Source organism: Perna viridis, chromosome 11 (assembly GCF_037379345.1).
Source record: "Perna viridis isolate PV_CMFRI_1.1 ecotype Kerala chromosome 11, ASM3737934v1, whole genome shotgun sequence".
Lineage (NCBI taxonomy): Eukaryota > Metazoa > Mollusca > Bivalvia > Mytilida > Mytilidae > Perna > Perna viridis.
In genome coordinates this window covers 1,295,159-1,319,403 of record NC_142455.1, presented here as the reverse complement: position 1 = coordinate 1,319,403, position 24,245 = coordinate 1,295,159, and the positions used below count along the sequence as shown (strand labels likewise).

General features: G+C 33.3%; 1 protein-coding gene across 1 annotated transcript in view; it reads left to right on the top strand.

Annotated features, from left to right (window-relative positions):
* Positions 1 to 7,889: 7,889 nt before the first annotated feature.
* LOC148602268 (protein dispatched homolog 1-like) overlaps positions 7,890 to 24,245 on the top strand; it is a 32,716-nt gene continuing 16,360 nt past the window's right edge. The window contains exons 1-2 of the mRNA XM_088553262.1: positions 7,890 to 8,085; positions 22,478 to 24,096. Of these exons, the coding sequence (XP_088409388.1) occupies positions 7,890 to 8,085; positions 22,478 to 24,096 (1,815 nt within the window). The remainder of the gene's footprint in view (positions 8,086 to 22,477; positions 24,097 to 24,245) is intronic.

The window sequence follows — 24,245 nt, the reverse complement described above, 5'->3', positions numbered from 1 at the left end:
AGCTCAGAGCTACAATGTTTTCGTACGAAAATTTTTCCTTCGTATAAAATTTTCCAAGCCCGAGAGAGTAATTTGTAATCTTTTAACTGACTTGGATAAGGAACTTGTATATTTCTCTAAAAATGCAATTTGAATAAAACTTCTTTCAGTAATAAAATGAACATTGTACATGGCATTGGCACTTTGCAAGAGTTATCGCTCTTGATTTGGTCGACTAATGTACTGTATTCTGAAAATAAAAAAAATTAAAAGGTCTTTCCCACCAATTCTCTCCTGACAACTATCATTTTCACGAGAAATGACCTTTGCCTCACGGCTAATGGCTTATAGTGTTCTATCCTGTAGAGACAGCTCGATCGACAGTATTTATTTCTTGTATATATTTTAAAAGGCGAGGTTTTTGACAATATTAAATTTGCAAAATAGTTCTGATTCTTATAAGAAAGATGAATTCTGTAGTTACTGTGTTGTAATAAACTATTTTTGCCTGTAATTTCATCAATACACTCAGTTGAGAACAAAATGAACTTGTGATTTTCATGAAAATAGATAAATTCAAAGGGAGATAATTATAAAGTATTGCAAAGCAAAAGGACTCAATTGTCACTTCCAGGTCAAATGGCCACCCCTCTATGAAGTACTAAAACACACTTAACCTAGAATTATGCATTGTAAAGGTATTATTTGAGTGTCCATTGAACAAATGAGGTCAAAATAAAACTCTGATTGTGGACTCTAAATTGGTACTTTTAAGTCTCTACAAAAGTATGAGTATTGTGTATTAGTGTGAATAATGTTCCTCCATTGTGTAAGTTGGAACAACAATGTCGGAACAAAGTGGCTTTACAAAATTACTGTACAATAACTGTTTAAATATTTTGGTAACCAAGAATTCGGTCTCTGTTCTTACTATTGTAAGGCAACTAAAAGAGTTAATGAAAATTGATTCAGTACATGAGTACTTTGATTTTCCTATTTTAATGACAATTGAAAATTATTAATACATGTTTATTTATGGTGATATTCTCCCTATGCTGTTGTTTAAATGTTAGGCCATAAATGGAGTTATTTTGCATTTAAAGATCGTAAATTGTGGTTTTTACTGATAAAAAGCTGGACATCCCCGATTTAGGTGCCCATGATAGGTCTAAGCCACTTTTAAAAAAATGTATTGCAAGTATACTTTTTAAGACAGTTTTTAGAAACAAACATTCACGCATGTATTAACATTATTTACTTATTGTCTTATAATATAGGGTTATTGCATGAATACTGGTGAATATCGTCCGGAGCAGAATATTATACTGCACGAGCTTGCGAGTGGTTTGAAAAGTAAGAACATAAAAGGAAATTTAAACTTCATTATTCTTTATTTCCGTGATTCAGTTTTCCACTTAACATTTGGAGTTACGACGCTTAGACCGCATATACGTTCACTGTTTCAAACAAAATAAATATGTGTCATACAACTAGATATACATTCATGGATTCATTTGAAGCTTTGAATAAAAGTAGTGAAGGTTTCTGATTAAAAGCAGCGAAGAAATTACCCTTGAGTACGAGGCAATCATACTCCATTATCACATTTTCATTACATAAATCATGATTACTGGATTACTGTAGAAAAATCTTTATCCATATTCTTTTTTTCAGATTAGTTTTATAATTATAAAAAAAATGCATTAATTACGGTAAGAACTGTTGTTTTCAACGTGTGCACCAATTTTCAAAGAGAAAAGTGATTTTCAATAACGAAAACCGACAAAGACACCACTAATGGAATTCGTTGTATTCGAATATAATTCTAAATGTCGCTGGACAGTTTTCCTATATAGATACATATTTAGATTGTAAATACCGACTTACCAGTAGAAGTAACTCATACTACATGTATAAAGACTAAAACAAAAAACTACAGCAAAAAAGTGCCCAATAGAGATTCAGAAATGACCATACAAATGAGGTAAAATATCTTATCAAAGTTTGACAAAGAACCAAGAAATGCAAAAACATACTGCAAATCATTTAAGATCAACAGTGAAGGTCCCAAGTCTATACGACTTACGGTTTAAAAGTTTAGTGACCAACCGAACAATTTCATTTTAGGTCGCGAAATCGCGTAACCATGGAAACCTCAAATCTTTTCGAAACTTTGTCAAATAGTACTTCCCCGGGTTTCTAAAAAATATGGAGCTTTCGATTTGTGTGTATTTTTTTCTGCTACGGGGCAGATAACTCTGGACCGACAAATGATCACGACTTATAGGGTGAAGTCCACTGTCAGATTGCAAAAGATTGTCAAAATCTTGTCGTGATACGTTCAGCCAAAACTTTGGCAAAATGTCTTGCGGAAAAAAAAGAATAATAATAATAATCAGAAGAAATACAAGAAGGTCTTCCCATTGAAATGGGAAAGACCTTAAAAAGATCTTCATACAGAAGGGACTAGAATAATGTAAACATGTGCAAGATAAATCACCTCTACAACTGTATCATTTCTAGTGTCTGAATTTTACTGGGATAAGTACTTAAGTGTAAGTCCCTGTAAGAATCAGGCAATGGGTGAAACAAGGTATGAAAAAAACAACCATTTTGAAAGTTAAGTTACACTATTTGCACCATCAAGGAAAAGCATTCGAGATTTTCCATATCATGTTGGACCATTGAGTCACAATTTCACTGAACTGCAATAAAAAATGAACATTTTAAGGGCAAATAAGTCTGTCAAAAAACCTCATTTTAATAAGATTCTATTGAAACATTTCTGAGCAAAGCCAGTGATGCAAAGATCAAATAATGGTCTATTCAAATAGAAAAGGCATCCTTAAGTGGTGTTATATTGTCTGATCTGTGGGTTTTTGACATGCATGTTTCTAATTTGTCCCATTTTGCCTGATTCTTACAAACACTTACACTTAAAAACTAACTTCTGATGCAAATGAAAGCTTCTGAAACCATACAAGTATTGCACTAATTTAAGAACCTTCTGTCGAAAAAAGAAACGAAAAAGTACAGAATACTCTTACTTAAAGGAATCTCTAAGAACTAGGCCAAAGTAAAAAATAATGAATTATGCCCAGAAAAAGAAACCAGACGAATTTGACAATGTGGGCACATAGTTTATAATCTATCGAAGACGAATTGGCAGTTCGAATGACTGACAGTGTCAGATGATGTAGAAAAAACGAGCTTATTATATAATAAGCTACAATAAAATAATTTGGGGGGAGAGTAAGTTATCATCCTTTAAATTGATGATTAAATTACAATGCATTTCATATAATTACCACCAATTGATAATACTTAAAAAAATGAATGCCATTTCTGTATTTCAGATAACATTTTAAATAAGATTTCATATAAAGACTTCTTTTCCATGGTTCACCCGTTGCCTGATTCTTACAGAGAATAATACTTAATCTCTACGTATTAACATGGATTATAGTGGCAGTGAACGGTCACGTTGTTCTCGTGATTATTTGTGCGGTAACAAAGGTCAATAACAATACGACTTCCAGTAGACACGCCAGATGTTCAATCCTCCAGACATCTTATACAATCCGTTGGAAAATATTCAACATAGTAAATTGGTTCTTGTACTTGTAAATAACGGCGTTTTCTCATGAGAAAAATCATTTATTTAAAAAAAAAATAGTATTCCTCGAGCTGTTTTATTTATCACTCAATATAGGGAAAACAATTTCGAAGCAACAAAATGGAACAACTCAAAGATATCTAAATTCAAGTTCATACAATGTATGTAGCAAATCGTGAAAACAAGAAACCGAGATGGTCTACATACAATTACACAGTGTAAATATCAGAATAAACAATTCAATTACTTACCAAAACTAAAGATAAGGGAAAAGGCCAGCTTTCAAGCAACTAAAGCACTTGTAATATGAACTCTCAAAAAAAAAAAAAAAAAAAAAAACGAAAGTGGCATCAAATGCTCTGGAAGGGTAAACAAGGCAAATACATATGACATTGCGTGCGGCGTTGGTGTCATTTTTGGTTACGTCGAAATCGGCAAATTTCGACGTTATTTTTTTGTGTTGCGACGTACATTTCTACAATAGTGAAATAAAATAATAGGAAAACCAATCGGAAAGAGCGAATACCCAAAATATGATCATGTGCGCCAAAGAACGAATTTAACGACTGTACGGAACTTAATGAGTTAAATTTTAATGTGTTCTTGGCACGAGTGATCTTATTTTGGTTATTAATGATAACAAATTAATTATCCTATTTATTGTATATATTTCCTCCATTATTCGTTGCTATTTTCAACATAGATTTTAAATTTTGTGGATTGATATGCATGTTGTGTTTTGGTGGGAGGAAGTAGGAGAGTGAAATTAACGAATTTATATTTCGCAGTATGAATTATCGAATTTTTTTAAACTGGGAACATTCGGTAAATCACTCGTATCTCTTATTTCATTGTTTACATAAAATAACACACATGCCATGTTTTATTATTTAATTATCCGATTCGGTATTAATTTTTGGAACGTTTTGGGCAATTGAAATTATTAGATCACGTGTACATCCTGATATGGTGAATAGTTTAGCATCAACCATTCAACAATTATTTGAAGGAAATTGTATCCCTACAAGATAAATGTTAGGAATCATTAAAACAACTGCCGTTTTGTGTTACAAAAAAAAATTAAAACACACTCACAGTAACCACATTCACTCCCCCACGGAAATCAAATTGTGCCATTGTATAAAGCGAACTTATTTCTTCCCTATTAAATTTCATATCTCTAATGTAGATGTATGTTGACATTTCCGAATACATGTACTCGGAATTTTATAGTTGCTAAACAAACCATTTCGAGAAAACAAAACCTTGGCAAATCTCCCTCTTTGAGAACATTTGAGTGCGAAATCTCCCGTTTTTATTAATCGACCGCAAAAAAAAAATGCGGTCGTATAATGTTATGGCGCAGTCGGGGTCGTTGTTCGCGTCGTCCTTGTCGTCGTCAGGGGACACTTCGTTCCCATTCGATGACTTAAGCGTAAACGAATTGTTCTGAAATATATGGCCATACAATTAATGTTTGGCATTTGGTGGATGACTAATTGGCAATAATACCACATCTCCTATTTTTACATAGGAGGTGTGGTACTTGTAGTACATGTGTACATGCAAGGTTCATTGGTAGGGAAAGCGTCCTTGACCTTTTCTAGAAACATCCACCGCATTGCTAAAAGTGTCTGAAGTCATGACAAATCCGTGTTAAAACGAAAGAAGGAAACTGCAAAATTTTGAACCTCTGTTCACAGGGGCTATTCCAAGCTCCAAAACGGGCACTGGCGTTCGAAACTCACTCTGGACGCTGCAGCTAGCTCTCTCAGAAAAATCCAAGAATCTTGCAAAGTCGGGAAAAAGTGGATGATATTAAGCGACTTTATTCGATAACCTGGTAGCTCGGGTAATACAGTGTATTTTCGTTCCAATATATTTTAGCGATCCTAGCGTCGCTTATGATATTGACCAGTGAACCAAATTATGTTTTTGTTTTAATTAATGTCAAAGAACTTCGAAAGGTCTCTCTGCAGCGGTTAGTATGCGAGGAAACGAACGACTGCCGCTGCGTGGATCTTGGGCGTGTCTAAGCGTAATTGGCGTACATCCCCCATGTTTAAAAAAAACAAACTTAAATCTATTGTAATCTGCTAAATGTTGTATTGAATACGGCAATTTATCATATTCATTCATTAAATATGTCATAATCTTCTTTCCTTCTATAATGATTCTCGTAATATATGCATCCCCTTCATAAAATACTGGAGCCACCCCTGGTTCAACTTCATATGGTCGAGATAGCCACTTCATAACGATTAAAACTAAAGTGACTTTAGTTAAATGTTTCAATATCTTATTTGTAAAACTTAGCACAGCACAAACAATTCATGAAGTTCGACGGGCACGGATAGCGGCTCAACCAATAATATGAAGCCACTGAAGTCATTAAAGTTGCATTAGCTGCCAAATTTGTTCAGATTTGATTCTTCTGAATTTTGCTGTTTCAATGAAATAAATTTGTAGTAATGCAGTTGAAGCAATTATTGTCGATAATACCTACAGAATATTGTGAAAACAACGTTTTTTTTAACCAGAGAAGATCGATAGGTCTGATCTAATTATTTTTCGCCATTACTTCCGAAGACTGCCGACAGGACATTCACCAGGATTAAAAATACCTTAACCTTGATAGAAGAATAACAATAACGGATACATATATACGCACATGTCTTGTTTTCATTTCATTTCATCTGTTTCTTGATTAGTTTATAAATAAATAATGACCATATTTGAGCCGCATTATGTTACAACACGTAAATTTTAAAAGGATCCTTGCGTTATATTCGGACTTTTTCTTTTACGGCTTGAGTCCGTCGGTCTTCCTTGCCGTTGAATAACCACTTCCGCTTTGCAATCAGATTTGTTATTAAAGAAGCGACCCTTACAACACATTCGCGGATTAAAGTCACCAGAGGTCACATGCATACGAACTTATCTAGGTCGACCTTTTTTCTTGCAAGGCAGTAAATATATAGCCACATATTCCATGTATTTAATGCATTTTATTTGTGGATATCAAATGAAATTGTACAAGAAATGTTCAATTTAGTAGAAATAGTTCAAAGTAAGGTATATTTCAAAAGAAACAAAATTTTACGGAAATGACAGTTAATGCAGCTTTAACAGAAAACTGGGTCTATCGATCTATTTAGTTTTGTCTTTAAAATTTGATTTGTTTAGCATTGTACCGTGTCCATCGCGGCATTACTCTCAAATAAATTGTACGGAAAGTGCCGGATATTTACACTAGATATTATGTGCGAATCGATTTAAGTTACCTTTACGATCTTCATTTACAAACTGAGACTAAATCCAGTAAATTATTAATCAACATAAATCATAAGTTCATGTACCACGAGAAAAAAATTATTGGATTTCTTAAGAATCAAAAGGACCACGCCATAAAATTTCCTTTTCACTTCTATTGAGAATGGTATATATGTTGCAAGCATAATTTATTTGTCGTCGGATAATTGCTATTTTGAAGAAAAAAAACCTGAATAAATGAATTTTAAACACAAAATAAATTAATTGAAAATAAAATGTCCAATTTTGTCACCGATGTTTCCATATTTGCTTTGGTGTCCCCGAAACAACGTTTCCGATTTACTCATCGCTGACACTGATTACTATGAAGACATTTGAGAAAATCGATGCGCTTTTTGAACATCTCTGAAAGGGCTTTTAATAAAATTGAAAATGAAACCTATGCATTGTGAAAATGGGTATTTAATAACACCGCTGTTATGAAATCGAACTTAATAGCTTTATTGAATGTTCAGTGGTCAGTTTCATTAGTCCATGACCACATTTATAAATATTTAATTACATTGACCATATACATGTAAATATATTGACCGTGATAGGTAGTCACATGACCGGATATAGACATGTTCAGAATTGCTTTTAAATGCTGGAGAGATGAAAGGATATTTTTTGACTAAAAAAGTTTATCCTCGCGAAGAAGGATTTAACTATTTGTTCTAAATTCACCCTACACAAAGAAATTTTGTATAAAAACCAGAAAAATAAATCGGGCCTATAATTCGTATGCTCACCGAGTTTTCCGTTGAAGAATATTTAAAAGAAGAAAAACCGTATTAATTAATTTAGTTATTTTAATTTCAAGTTATTTGGAGTATTCTGGCTTTAAAGTTACGGAAACTGTGGAGTTTAGTCCGTAAATAATATAAATGGATAAGAATATTCAATGAACGGCCATGCAGCCATATCTTCGCTTAACCACACCGCTGGGATTGATCCATCCAAAACTTGGAATGAAGTGGAGATGGTCAAAACGGTTCCAAAAAAGAAAAGGAAGAAGAAACATAGAATCTTACGAAATATAAATAAAAAAAAGGGGTCAGCATCAGTCAGACCTTTGGGGCTAGAAAACATGCACAAAGACAAGAAGAAGGGAGAGCCAGAGGAAAAACCGCTGAAATATTGTGTCTTTATCACAGAACACCCTGTTATAGCATTTGGTAAGTTAAGACAATTTTATTTGTTGTTTGTTTTTAATTTTCACTGTTCGCACAATAACTTCGAAATAATCCTAGTTATGCAACATGTAGTTAGATTAAAAGTAAGGTCTGGACTTTAAACACAGTGCTGGGCGTGGATACTCCCCCTACCTTTAGACAAAATGGTTAATTTGGTGCAAATTTTAGGGAAGAGTGAGGAAAAAATAACCTTGAACACTCTTTATTTTTGTTGCCATCACTTGGCGTCCGTCGTCGTCCGTCGTCGTCGTTAACAATATTTCAAAACTTTTCTCCTCTAACACTACTTGACCAATTTAAACCAAACTTGGTATGAATGTTCCTTGGGGTATTCTGCATAGAACTAATGTGGGGATTTTTTATCTGTCAAAAACACATGACCGCTGTTACTAAAAATAGAAGATAGGGTCCGACAGTAGTTTTTCGCATATATCTCCAACACTGTTTAGCTAAAATCTGACATAGGTAAAAGTGGTCAGCATGATGAGAACTATCTGCGGTCAAATTTTCATTTTATAATCTGTCAAGCTATGTTGGAGTTATAACCCTTTTCAACATTTTTTACTATTTTATGTTATTTCTTTCAAAATCTTCTCCTCTGACACTACTTGACTAATTGGAACCAAATTTGGTATGAATTTTCCGTGGGGTATCCAGCATAGACTGATGTGGGGATTTTTGATCCGTCAAAAAACATGACCGCTGTTACTAAAAAAAGACCATATGGTCAGACAATAGTTTTTCGCATATATCCTCAAAACCGTTAGGGTTAGCTAAATTATCTCAATAGCTGAAATGATCCTTATTATTAGGACTACAAAAATCTTCAGAGAAAAAAAATGTCAGACGATTTCTTGTAAGAGTTATTGCCCTTGAAAGGAGAAAAATGACAGGGTTTTTTTTTTTTACAGTTTTCAGCTAATATCTTGAAAACCATTTAGATTTGCTGCCCTTGAAAAACAAAATTCAGTAAGGTGAGCAATTCAGGCTCCTGGGAGCCTTTTGTTCTAGAACCTTTTTTTTAAATACGCCATTGTAAAACATTAGTCATAACAAAATGAACTATGGTTCTAGAACGACTTTATTAAAACTCAACCCTGTCGAAAAACTGGTGAATATTCGTACATGTATTTTGTTACATAAAACAGCAAAGTTTTCGATCAAAGCAAAACCATGTTATCTATCTATTGTGTGAAATTGAAATACAGTTTTACAAAAAGGTTAAAATCCATTTAGCTTTCACAAAAGTAATTGGATAGACATTACATTTTACCTCCGTCGTTGAGAAAATTTTAAAAAAGGGGATACTCCCCCCCCCTTACCACTTATGTACCAACTTCGGTGTCGGTGGCTGGAATCAATGTCCATTGGTCCAATTTTAATTAATATTAAAAGTGTGTCCAATATGGTGTCCAAACCATGTGTTATGTCCATATAAATTGTAAGTCCTGATGCTTAAGTGTGTCAAAAACTAATATTGCATCAACAATTGCCCCAACTGGTCAAGGTCAATATTTTGGGAATTGATAGTCTTTAAATATGCTTAAAATTTCATCTCAGTCCTAAGATGGACTAGTGGACTGATAAACGTTGGTCTCCAAAGTTGACTTCGAATTTTGTTCATTATTATAATTATTTTGACAAAAATTTCTGATTTTTCATTAACTTGTTTACTTTTTAACAAGGACGGAGCGAATAATACAGGTTAAATGGCCTTAATACCGAACGATTTGGGGGAGGGTAAAATTTATGGAAAATCAAGATTTCGTGCTAAAATATATTTTTTTCCAATAAAATATGGGCGCGAACGTTTATACGTTGTACCATTAAAAATAGTGCTGGTGATTTTAAGTTACATCACTTATAAGTCGCTTTATTGTTCCCCATGTTTACAGCCACTCATTCACCTATCAATAATCCTTTAACTAAACACTGGACATTTATCTGTACATGTACTTTTATTGAAACACGCGCTTCAGTGGCCGTAAACATTCTAGAGGGTGTTGACATATGACGCGAACTAAATCGTCTGAAACATATTTGACCAGATACACATACACTGAGTGTTAATTGGTATTACACATAGTTGTACGAGATAAGACACTTGTAACTCAATTTACTGGTAATTATTTTTATTTTTAGGAGACGCAGGACCGGGAGGGGGCATACCCCCACGACCCCCACAGAATCCGCCACTAAAATATTTATTTCTTTAAAAACAATCATTTTGAACTGTTAAGTGCATGAAAAATTTAAATCTTCATGTAGTGTATTTTAATATTATTGAAAAGTAATTATTTCTCTTTTAAATTAACAGTTTTATAAGAAAGTATGAAGTTTATCATTAGTGACTGAGTTTTTTGTGTTCGTAAAATGACCTTCAAGGGAGACAATAAACGAAATTATCATAGTTCCCAGGGTCAAAGTATTGTATTATTATCATTTAAAACTAATAAGATATTGGATATTTTGTTTTTTTTAATAATTAACAGTCGAATTCTTAGGATTAGAAGATTATTGTTTTGAGTAATATATACGCGTAAACGATGATAGAAATAACTACACAGGCGCTGATTCATAGGGGGCCACGACACCCCCATCCCACCCCCTAAAATTTGTACTTTTTTTGTTTTTTTGTTTTTGTTTTTGTTTTTGTTTTTGTTTTTTTTTTGGGGGGGGGTCGTGAAATCTTGACTTTATACAATTCTAACCAACAAAATGTTTTTGATGTCGCGTTCAATTTACACCCCACAACCTGAAATAGCGAAATCGAATTCGCGTTTTTCAAATTTTTAAAAATGTTGTTTGAACGCACCCAAATCTTATGACTATTCATGAATATTATTGACGGCTAGCTTCCATGCGGGCTGGTATCGACGGCTAGCTTCACAGTAGTGGAGAGATGCGTCTATAAATACATTCCCATTTTTTATTAGGCAACAATATCATTACCTCCAATCAGTCCGGGTTTACAAAGAGAGATTCGGCTGTGAATTAATTAGTTGGTGTTTTTCTGACGATATCGGCGAAGCCTTAGAAAGTGGCAAAGAGGTTCGAGTTGTATTTTGCGACATTAACAAAGACTTTGATCGCGTATGGCATACTGGATAGTTGTTTTAAGTTGAGAAATACGGGATCTCAGGTTCGCTGGATTCGGTGGTCTAATAACAATTTATCAGGGATGGTTCAACGTGCTGTTTTGAATGGGAGTAACTCCGTGTGGAGACAATTCAAGGCGGCCGTTCCGAAAGGCTCCATCTTGAGAACTTTACTTTTTATTTTATTTATAAATGATATAGTATCTGACATAAATGCTAGTATAAAGCTGTTTGCAGACGACACGAGTTTTTGTAGAGACTCCTGAACATGCTGCAGAGGTTTTGAACGGGGATTTAGATAAGGTACCTCGCTGGTCAAACCAGTGGCTCGTTAAGTTTAATCCACAAAAACTGAATCTATAAGAATTTCACGTAAATCGGATAAACCAGTTCACCACCATTGGTGATGAATGGTCAGAATCTTCCAGAAGTTGACTCGCATAAACATCTTGGTTTATTTTTTTTTCAAATAATGGCTTATTGCAAGACCATATTTACATATTTAAAAAGGCTTATGGTAGGATAAATATCCTACGGAAGCTGCGATTTATGTTATATATAGATACAAATTAGAGAAAATGAATATCTCTTTTATTTGACCTTGGAATATGGCGAAAATTTATTGGATAATTATACAGACCTGTTAGCCAACTTACTGGAAAATGTTCATGTAGCGGCTATGCGAGTTATAGCGGGTGGGACAAAATTAACATCGATCAATAAACTGTACGAGGGTACAGGATTTGAAAACTCCCAGATAGACGAGAGAAACATAAAATATTTAACAATGAAGCACCGGATATTTTGAAAACTTTTATACCTAACTCAGTTGCCTCCTTATATTGGCATTTTACTAGACTATCATATGACGTTTTAGAAATTCGCACCAGAACAAACTTCTATTCTGAATATTTCCGACCAGCTTCAATAAAGCTCTGGATTAGAATTCAAGAGAATGTTCGAAATTCTAGTTCTATAAATGTTTTCAGAGATAGACTTCAAGGTCATGTACAAAGACGTCATAAATTGTTTTATGTTGGTTCGCGGTTTGGGACAAATTTTACGAAGTTCTTTGTTAAACGAGCATTTGTTTCAACGCAACTTAGTCGCTTCTCCATACTGTTCACGTGGTCATGTCGAGTCATCTGATCATTTTCTATTACATTGTCCTAATTATGACTTATTACGCAATGAGTTAATTTTCTCCATTGCGTATGATATAGACATGAATGTTAATATTCTGCTGTACGGCTCAGAACTACTTAAAAAAGAACAAACTAAAGATATGGTCCATACACAGGCAAATGTGCCACACATGAGAATCATATGGTTTGCATCATATGATTATCATATAAATCGAGCACCATATGATAATCATATGTTTTGGTATACATATGATTATCGCATGATTATAATATGATAATCATATGTTTTTCACAAACATATGATTGTCATGTTTTTAAGCCAAAATTGCCATATGAGAATCATATGATAATCATATGACTATCATATGTTCAATATCATATGATTGTCATATGATTACCACATGATTATCATATGAATCGAGCACCGTATGGTTATCATATGTGGCACATTTGGCTGTGTAAGGTTCATAAATTCATCATCAAGAGCATAAGATTTGTTAATTCTAACTTTAATTATTTTCCCTTCAGCATCTCATCACAACAACATTTCCTACATATTGTTACTTCATAAACATTTCACAACCTGATGACTTTGTTAGGATACATGTAAATATTAATAACACGGAACTTTGTATAGGCTTATTCAGCTTGTTCCGAATTCTTAAGTGTTTTTGGATGTTAAATGTCACACTTGTAATATTTGTAAATTTATCTGAATTAAAAAAAATTAAACTAAACTAAAAGAATCTAATCGTAATTTTAGGTCAAAAATGCTGACAATTGAATATTGAAAAGAAGAATTTTGTTGTTAGTGAAATCTTTTTTATTGAGTGCTATACATTAGTTAATGTACAAATCTTTTTCTTTTAATCAGAGTCTGAACAAAGAAGCAGAGATTACATGTTGGGTTAAGAAGTAAAACTTTGATAAAAATCATACTTAACTGACATTTTAGAAATTGCATTTCATATACCAAACTATATATTTAGCTTGAGTACACAATTATAGTTAAAACCAGGACGGCTTTACACAACGTTTCCCATGTACGCGGTTTGCCTTTGCACATTTTACTGTGCAAAAATTACATTAAAGGCAGAGTTAATATCAGAACGGACAAATAGACAAATTCTTTATTTTTTTTTGGGGGGGAGGGGGATGCTATGTAATCGATAGTACTTATAATTACGTAATGATACAATTTATATGGATCAAGAAATGTACGCTAAATCATTTTCAGGAATGGTATTTGAAATTATATCATTTTATTAAGTTTTGCGAAATTCTTATGCTGTGTCTCGCATTTGAATCTTGATTTTTATTACATCCACAATAGCATAACCAATTGTAAACTTGAAATTGTAAAATTTGTTTTCATTTCCAGGGGGAGCTATTAATGCACGTCTTTACACACTGTACTTTAAAAGTTTTAAATGAATACATTAAAATAAAATAAAAAAATCAAATAAACACGTGGAAGTCAAATCATGCTATAAATAGATCATTGTTCATTTTGAAGGACACGTGACACGTGCGAACATGTTAACTTGAAATTGCTTTATTCAATCGATCTTTGAGTAAATGAATGAAACATCTTTAAAATTTATTGATAGGGGGATTCTAGAAAGAGGAAATGCAGAAGGGGGATGGGTTTGATATTATTGGCTACTTTTAAAAAGAAAATTCACGAAATCAATTCAATTTTCTGAGCATTATTAACGTTTTAAACGAGTATACCAGACGCTATCATTCACATTGACTGCATCTTAAATTATATGTCAAAAATAAAGAAAGTTTACAAATGGAAGGTTTCAAACCCGTATATACATGTCCATGACTGTTACATGTACTCGTTCATTTGACAAACCACTCTAAAGAAATGACATTCAATTTGTTACTTAATTTTAAACAATTATAAAAAAAAAATAGTATTTAAATTCTTGAGTAATTGTTCAGCTTGACCAGGAATCTCAAAGTTGAAATTAAAATTAAAAGGAAGTTTATATGATATTATCAAATAACTCTTCGTTACTTACAAAAGGTTCTGTTAGTAAAGCTATTATAGTTGACTTGCTGTTGACCTTTGAACTTGATCGTTTAAAATTAAATTTCAATCGTAACAGTTGGAAGACGATCAAAAGGTCAAATAGTATTTCCTCAATTTAAAGAACACCACTACCCTCCACGCGGAATCAGGCAGTGGGTGGCGTATGATTTTCCCAAATTAAGTCATTTTTGCCTAAAATATATTCAGTACATCTAGAAAACAACCAAAAAGCTATTTAAGTTATCCTGAAGCACCTGTGACGAAGTTATTTTTTGACTGCTTATATAGGGAAAGAGTGCTGAAAAATTTGCTCGCCATTTTTCCGTAGTGTACTTCTGCTAAATTTGACCTATCAATATCTTTAAAAGGCAAAATTTACAAACACTTTGATGGTTATTTCTGGTGGTTATCAGGTATAATAATTAATTGGTTCCTGCAATAAAATCTCTGCGTTTTTTCCTTCATGTGACACACCTTATATACATTTTGTCCGATTCTTAGACGGGGAGGTACTTAAATGTATTGCTAGTTTGGAAGGCTACGATGTTTATTGGTATACGTGTACATATGTTCGTCTTTAACAATTATTAGAACTAAAGTATTAGTGCATGAGCTGAGATACCCCCGTAGCCCCCGTGCACCCAACCTATTATCCAAAATATTTCATGTACCCTTATACCCCCCTTTCCATTTACGAATTATTTAGTCGCCAAAAATAATAACTTGGATTTTAGATGCATTTTTTGTAATATTTAATTTACCAACAGCTATACCTCGTTTAGGCAAAAATCCACTTGTTTATGTTTGACAAGCCATTCCATAGTAGTTTCCTTCTATTTTCATCTGGCGGATATAGAGGAGGGGTTTCGGGTTACTCCTTTGATTGTAAAATGCATTTTATTTAACTTCGTACAAAATTTGGACAAAATAACAAAACTAAAGACTGGTACTTTATTTTATATAAGTTTCGTGATCGTGCTTGCTCCATCCCTGCTTATTCCAAATGAAATATCAAAGTACGTGTAACTTAAAGACTCGTTTAGATTGTTTTTAATTTTCACTATTTATATAATTACCGATATACCACAAGGAATAAGATAGGATAAACCATTTATAGACTGAAACCCCCTTTTATAAGTTTTCGGATCGGGCTCACTTTATAAAAAAAACCTTTTGATCTGCCTCTATTCATTCCAAAAGATATGAAGTAAAATTTGCTTAGAATGTTTTTTTTTATATAATAATAATAACAATGATAATAATGGAAGGTGAAACATTAGTTAAAAACACCTTTGATAATTTTTGACAGCTCTGATATATATTACTCTTTTAACTTTCAATATGGTTAATTTTGTAATAATATACGATTTTAATTGTTATTATGCATTGTCTTAATTGTCATGACCTGAAATGTCAACGGACAGCAATGTCCGGCATTCGTAAGGAATTAAGGGTAATCGTGGTCAGAAATGTCTTTCGGTCGAGTTGTCCGGCATAGGTAAACATTATGGTTCCTATAAACTGCGTAACGTCTTGAGTTTACAGATTTCTTTTATTTCATTTAGCTTCGTTTCATTTTGTTTCGATTTGTATCGTTTTATTTTGTTTTTATTTCGTTTTGATTCATTTTGTTCCGAATTGTTTCGTTTCAGTTCTCTTTTAATCGAGTCATTTCGTTTCGTTTTGTTTCGTTATGGTTTCGCAAATTTTTAAAAAGTACCCAATAATTATGGGTAATACTTATTTATATGATTTTTGTAAATATCTGGGCGCCACACTGCAGACTGTTATGGCCAATGCTATCTTGGAAAGGCTATAATTCGATTTGTATTTAACCATCGAAACTAGCACATATTTTCCGAGATTGGTTTGGTTCTCAATCGCATTTACAAAGTATACGTAAATGAAGCTGTCATGATGCTATTTTTAAGCTTCTGAAACTGAATGTACAAACCGGATATTGATGCTTTTTCTAGCCATAAGTATGCAGAACCCAGTTAATAATACAACCATTTACACCCCCTTCGGAAGCGCATAAAGTGTGACGCATTGATCTCATAGTACAGATGAAAAGGTACAATTGAGAGCAATTATCTTTATGAGTTCAGTACAACCGATATCATATAACAACTTTTAGCTTTATAGAGACAATCTTTGTGATATTTTGGTAAATGTATAATTCTATATACATTGTAGTTATATATATTTTATATATAAATAAGCTATGATCGTCTTGAACGCTTGATATATTTTTATATTGTAAGTATGGATGAATTTGTTTGTTAAATGTTTAAAACTGGACGTTAATATAGTTATTATAACTGAAAAACTACATTTTGACGCCTATGTTTTATTTTTAGTAACGGCAGACATATTTTTTAACAGATCAAAAATCCCCACATTTCTTCTAAGCAGGATAAACCAAGAAACATTCATATCAAGTTTGGTTCCAATTGGTCAAGTAGCGTCTAAGGAGAAGACTTTTGTAAGAAAAAAGATTAAAATAGCAAAAAAAAAGGCAATAACTCCAACATGGCTTAACCGGTTAAAATTGAAATTGGACCACAGGCAAATCTCATCATGCTGAACACTTCGTCAGAATTTAGCTAAACCTAATGGTTTTGGAAATATATGCGAAAAACTACTGTCTGACCTCTTTGTTCTATTTTTAATAACGACGGTCAAGTTTTTCGGCTGATCAAAACAAGCAGAAGCATACTCTGACGAGAACACTATAAATCGCGCTCTCATTTTTATAGGTGAGGCGGAAAAGTGAATCTTGTTGTTTATTGCCGTTGCTAATGACCTTAAACGTTATGTTAAAACAAAAAAAGTTCAGAATATTTTCAATTTAAATTTGGAATATTATTAGTATATTATCTACAAAAACTGTATCAAATAATGGTAAAATAAAACCTCGATCTTTAATTGAAATGATTTTGAATTGGTGTAATGTTTAATAAAAAAAATGGATCATGCTTTGTGAACAGGAAAAATACACAAGTCCGTCAAATGTTTCTACCAACATGCCAAATTTTGGATTTTTGTCTAGCTGTAATAATTTTAAAAAAGTTAAAGCTGCATTAGCTGTCTTTTTCGTAAATTTTTGTTTCTGTTGAAATATGCCTTAACTTTAAACTATATCTATTAAATTGTACTTTTCCTGTGTAATTTCATTTGATATCCACAAATAAAATGCATTAAATACACGAAATAGGTGTTTATATATTTGTTGTCTTGGAAGACAAACAATCAACAATCGATCTAGATAAATTCGCATGCATGTGACTTCTGATGACCTTAATCCGCGCATGTGCTGTTAGGGTCGCTTCTTTAATGACAAATCTGATTGCAAAGCGAAATTGGTTGTTCAACGACAAAGAAGAGAGACGGACTCAAGCCGTAAAAGAAAAAAAATCGAATATTAACTAATGGATCCTTTTGAAATTTACGAACTGTGATATAATGTGGCCCAAATATGGTCATTATCTATTTGAAAACTAATCAAGAAATAAATGAAATGAAAACAAGACACGTGCTTACCTGTGTATCCGTTGTTGTTATTTTTTTACCGAGGTTAAAGCATTTTTAACCCAGGTAACTGCCTGTCGGACATCTTCGGAATTAATGGCGAACAATAATTAGATCAGAGCTATCAATCTTACCTGATTAAAACAAAAGTTGTTTTCACAATATTCTGTAGGTATTGCCGACCTTTATTGCATCAATTGCATCACTCCAAACTTATTTAATTGAATCAACAAAATTTAATAGAATCAAAACTGAACAAATTTGACAGCTAATGCAGTTTTAAGTAAATCGGTACATTGAAGGATTGCCGATGTACACATGACATACATTTACCTACGTTTACCCGTATAATCCCGTCAATAAGCTTGACAACAATTAATATAAGTTTAAGGTTACATGTACGTGTATATTGGCATAGTGGTTTAAAACCAAAAGTAATTTACTACGATTGCGCGTACTTGTACATCTATCAGCGATATGTAGTGTTGATCATGGATTTTTTTCTCTCCGTCAAAATATGCAATTAACGTAAAAATCTGTTTTATCTTCCATGTTGAAATCTGTTAAATCGTCATTTTAACATTTGCAACACTGTGACTTTATTATAAGGTTTTGTATCCATGTCGTTTGATTTTGTTACTATCAATTTAGATCGAAGATCAGAATTGATAAAGCAGTCTCCAGAGCTTTTAGATTTGTAAAGCATGATAGCATCTGCAATTATCTTAAACTACCGCAGGAAAAAAGTCCCAATGACACACCCCACTAAGGTTCAAATGCAGATAGTCAAGTCCACCTCATGTACATGTATTCTGTAATACATAAAATTATAAATTATATGTTATAAACGCAAATGAAAAACCCAATAAACAACTTTATCTGCGAAATAAATATGCTGATTATTTTAGTTTGTATTATTCATGTTCCAATTAGAATTATTTAACCTCTAACCTCTTACCAGTACCTGCATTTACCCGAAAAAAAAAACAGTCATTCAGTGTTGATACATTCAAGTTGCCTATTAATTATTATACGCATAAGAAAACCTCTGATGCTCATCTAGAAAGTAAAAACCTGCGAGATTACAAATATTCATAAATCATAGAATTGAAATATAAAGGGGAACTGAGTACCAATTGGAAGAGCTGATAAAGGGCCAGTGGTTGAGACCAAGCAACATCTATAAAGAAAGGGGTTTCACGTTATTATTTGGCACTTAAATTCAGAAGCATTGTGATCGGACAAATTATTCTGATACCCAATATGTTTTAGAATTACAGACTCTAACATTATAATACTTTTTGGTATTTGCATTACCTTTTTTGATATCCATTTTGTATAAATATTTTTTCCCATAAATTATGTGACTTTTGCAGAAAAAGGGGGACTTTGATCCCAAACATCATCTGCTTAAAATACTAATACACGAGACGGTTATGCTATCCATATAGTCCACCGTGCACCCCACCACTCATCAACTTATACCTCCCATTACCGAATCATTTTGTCGCCAAAGAATATTCTCGGATTCTTTTTCGGTATAAGCCTATATTTGTACACCGTTTATATGCAAAACATTTACATTTTAGTCCATGTTGAGGTATTTTTTTCATGGGTAGGGATGGCAATTTTCCACCTAACTTGACTTAGAAAAGTTCAACTATTTATTACATTGTATTTTGGCTTATTGGGAAGCATAGACACTATATTAATGTAACGTATCACACAAAAGCTTGTTTAAACTAAGATATTCTGAAAACAGGAAATAACGGGTGATGTAGAAGACATTCTGAAATTCTGAAAATTCCTCTTTTTAAAATTTTTCAGTAATTGTTCCCCCAAAAAGAAAATGTAAGCGCCTGAAGTGATCAGATGTGTTGGTTTCATCATTATCTTAAATATGAACGTCTTAGTTATGAGTTTTACGGTGTCGGTATGCTGTGAATGAAAATTCTGTTTTATACTGAGACAGTTTTCTATGGGTAGGTGTTTTCTTTTGAAAATTCATACCTGAAAATTAGTTTTTCGTGGTTTATTTATTAAGACAATTTAATTATCTATCGAATGATACCAAATTCGAGATCATGTTTTAGATGAGCAATAACTTTTAGAGTCGAATTTATATGACATTTTACGGAAAATCGAAAATCCCATTTTACGTTTTTTTTTTATTATTTTTTTTTTTTTTATTTTTTATTTTTTTTATTATTATTTTTTTTTTTATAATTTATGACTACTAAAATTCATCAAAAGAACCACAGAAGTATAAATAAAGTGATAATACTAAACAGAAAATACAAAGACATTTTCTACTGAAGCATAAATACTTTAAGGGTTTTGACATGGAAAAATATGTCAATTTTAGCGATTTTTCGGTTGGGTAGGGGTACATTTTTTCACTTCGCCATTTTTTTTAAACAAAAAGATTCGTAAATGGAAGGTATAAGGTGACCTGAAAATCACACTTTGGTTGATGAGTTGTTGGTGAGGGGGGGGGGGGGTAGTACACGGGGCTTATCTCAACCCACGTACTACTATGACTTTGTTCACATTTTTAGGGAAATGAAGATAAGACAGGAAAAAGTCAGTTTATAGCTCCGTCGTCGTATTAAAGGGGTGAATTTTTCAAAATTGTTACTATCATCGCCTATGGGAAATTAATGGTACCGTTCTACCTATAATGATGTTTAATTGGATTGTAATTACCAAAGATTGACGGTGATCAATTTTCAATTTTCCTTCGTGATTTAAGTACTACATGTATTCCCTGCAAGAATCAGGCAGTGGGCGAATCATAGTAAAAAAAACCACCAAATCTATTTCTCACAAAACAAGCACTAATGGTCGTTTGCAATGTTGTCAGAAATGATTTTTTTTTATTGAAAAGGCCTTGGGCGGATATTTTCATCCAAGTGTTTTTTTTTTGTCTTTTTGAAATATACACCAAACGATCCCTAGTTATAGTTAAAACAGTTTTGTTGATATGTCATTACGTGATATTCTAAACAACATGATCGTACAAAAATCAAAGCTTCCCGTTGTAGAACAAATTCCTGCTTGTTATTTTTATCACCAGTTATAATTAGTTGAATACGGATAAAGATCCTCTATGCTTATAGCTGTCCCATACCATACAAGTTACAATCCTCAGAGGCGGATCCAGGATTTTAGATTGGGGGGGGGCGGCGCCCAGTTAAAAATTCGTCAGCGAAGCGAGGCGAAAAATTTTTTGAGGTTAATTTTTTGCAATGTCGACATCTTTTGTGGTAAAATTAGCGAGAAATCAAAGTTTTAACCTAAAACCTCCTAAATTTACCCCTGACAACCCATGCTTTGCAAATTTTAGGGGAGAGCGCACACCCGTCACCACCCGCCTGTAGCCGCCCTGACCCTAGTTTAATCCTACGAGAAGGAATGGCCCGGCCAGCGAAAGCTATATTTTATATAAACTAGCTGGCCGAGTGGTCTAGGTATATATATATAGATAAACGTTTAAATATGTTCAACATCACCAAATGATGGTAAAATTTACATTGAATATTTCGGACCATCGACATCATTCTTCAGCATAAAACTGACAAAGTTCAAGATCAAAACATTGATTCTGAAGCTGAATCACGCTGTGAGTGATTATACCTTTATCGAAGGCACACATAAGCTAATGATAAGAAATATGAAGGAGAAATGAATCAAATGTGGAAAACAAATTATAGTAGTATTGATGTATTGCATATAGTGCTGTACCAACTTTAGACCAGGACCTCACAATAAATTATTTAATAAAAAAAACATCACGGAAACTCCATTTTATCATTGTTTTACTACGGGCTGACCATTTATGCCGCATTGTTTTACCCTGAGCTAGAGCGAGGGGTAAAATATCGGCATAAATGGTCAGCCCGTGGTAAAAAAAAATGATAAAATGGAGTTTCCGTGATTTATTTCGATTCTAATAAAACGATGGTGGTCCATTTTTACATTTTCGTGACCTATTACGGTCACCTTGGACGCGCATATTTGTCCATATTTGACAGTACACTTTACACTAGCTACATTGTATGTCAGTTTTGGTTTCATACAGGATGGCGCACGTGGCACGTGGCGAGTGCTGCCGAGTATGTGTGAAAGTGATGTTTACGGAATATAACTTTTATAAAAACTTAACATTTAATATCATTATTAAATATTAAATATGAATTAGATGTCATTCATTTCTGAATGAAAGTAGCAGATACACATCGTAATATTACGTGTGTTTGTTTACATGATTGAATTGAACAGTAATTTACAAACACAAAAGCCACGCCCAATAAGTCGCGTACTGCTCATGTGGCAGTCGAAAATCAATTACAGTTGTGGTCTCAAAGCGAGTTAAGGACGTCATATTATAATGTCTCGTTAATTCCATCTGGAGAAATTGTTTGTAATTTTTTTCATCCAAAAGCTTTCCCGGGACACTCTTTTACTTTTTGACCGGTTGTTCTTAACTATGATCGTAACAACAAAGGAATCACGATACCTGTTTGATTAATTACCATTAATATATATTTTTTCAGTTTGTACACTGGTTCTTCATATATCGGCTATATTAACGACAGTATCATTGATGGTAACAGGGCATACAGTTTTCCCGATTGCGTTTGACAAACTTCCGTTAATCCTACACACAGATAATGTCAGGACACATGATCTCGCATGGAGAGATTCTATGGAATTCCAGAATCATGTGTATAGACCTGTAATTGGCGTAACTATACCATTTTGGTTTAATGGTCAACATGTTGACACGCTCGAAGTCATATTTGAAGGCGACAACGTTTTCTCCGAAACTAATCTCCAGTTGATCAACACAACTGAAAATAGACTGTATGGATTTGACAATTTCCAGTCGTATTATTGCCTTATGTCAGATAATCATGGTACTTGCCAGAAACCGATATCTATTATGCGTCTTTTTGATGGTACGTACAGTCACGTTGATCCTGGGTTTGATCAGAAGGCATTCACAAATGTATCTCATGTTTTGTGTCAAGCCACAATTTTTAATGAAACTAAAGAATTCATTCAATTAGTTCTTGAAAAGGGTTATGACCCCTGTGTTCAAAGTGTAAAGCCAAAATTAACGAGACTGTTTTTGATCTTTGGATGGCCGTTGCGCCCGTTTGGAAAATTATTTTCAGATTATCAAGTGTACGATTTAAGGCCTGAAATCGAACGCATTCGCGACGATATTGTCGAAGGCCACATGTCAATGTATTATATGAGTAATAAACTGTTCGAATATGACGTCAAACAACAGAGCTTTGCCGATATGAAACTAGCAATAGGAAGTTTTAGTTTTATATTTTTATTCATGTTGTTTCAGACAGCATCAGTTTGGATCACGTTTTTTGGAATATTTAGTATATTTACTAGTTTTTTATTGACAAATTTGATTTACAGATTTGTTTTTCAATATGAGTATTTTGGATTTTTTCATATAATATCTATTTTCATAATCCTTGGTATTGGTGCTGATGATGTTTTTGTGTTTTATGATACATGGAGACTTTCTGAACCAAAGCATTTTCCGTCCAAAGCCCATCGTCTTTCAGAATGTTACAGAAAAGCTGCCAAAACGACTTTTGTGACGTCATTGACAACCATGTCAGCATTTCTAGTCAGTGCTCCTTCACCGCTGCTTCCGGTTTCGTCGTTCGGAATATTTTCTGGATTGCTGGTTGGTGTTAACTATTTGTTTGATTTGTTTTGTTTTCCGGTTGTGATATTAATTTATTCTGAAGCAGTAAAACCATTATTTGACAAGATTGTTTCTCATTGCAAATGTTGTTCGAAAAAGACCGTGTTTAAAAAACCGGAACAAACTTATAACCAGGTTTCCTTAGTGTCTACCTTTCTGCACTCTCACACGAAGTTAGGATATCTACCGCCTTTGTCTAAGCCACCTACAGTAGCAGACGGCAGTTCTAGTCAAACTAGTGAGGATGGTGAATCAAGTAAAAAACAAAAAAACAAAAATTTCGGAGATCGCAATAAAATAGGTCTTTTTCTCAAAAATGAATTTTATGGTTTTATGACAAAGACAATTGTGAAAATAGGAACTCCATGTTTCTTTTTAGGACTTTCAATCTTCTTCATATACAGTGCTACTACCATAGAACCCGACAGCGACCAAGTAAGTAATTTACAGTTGAACCAGTGTGAATTTATATTCAAACCTGTTTCAGTGACCTTTCATGGAAGAGCACCGTGGTCCCAAATAGGTAGCTTTTATAAACGTATTATCTCTAAACAATCCTAGTTTCGGGGATTTAATACATTGCA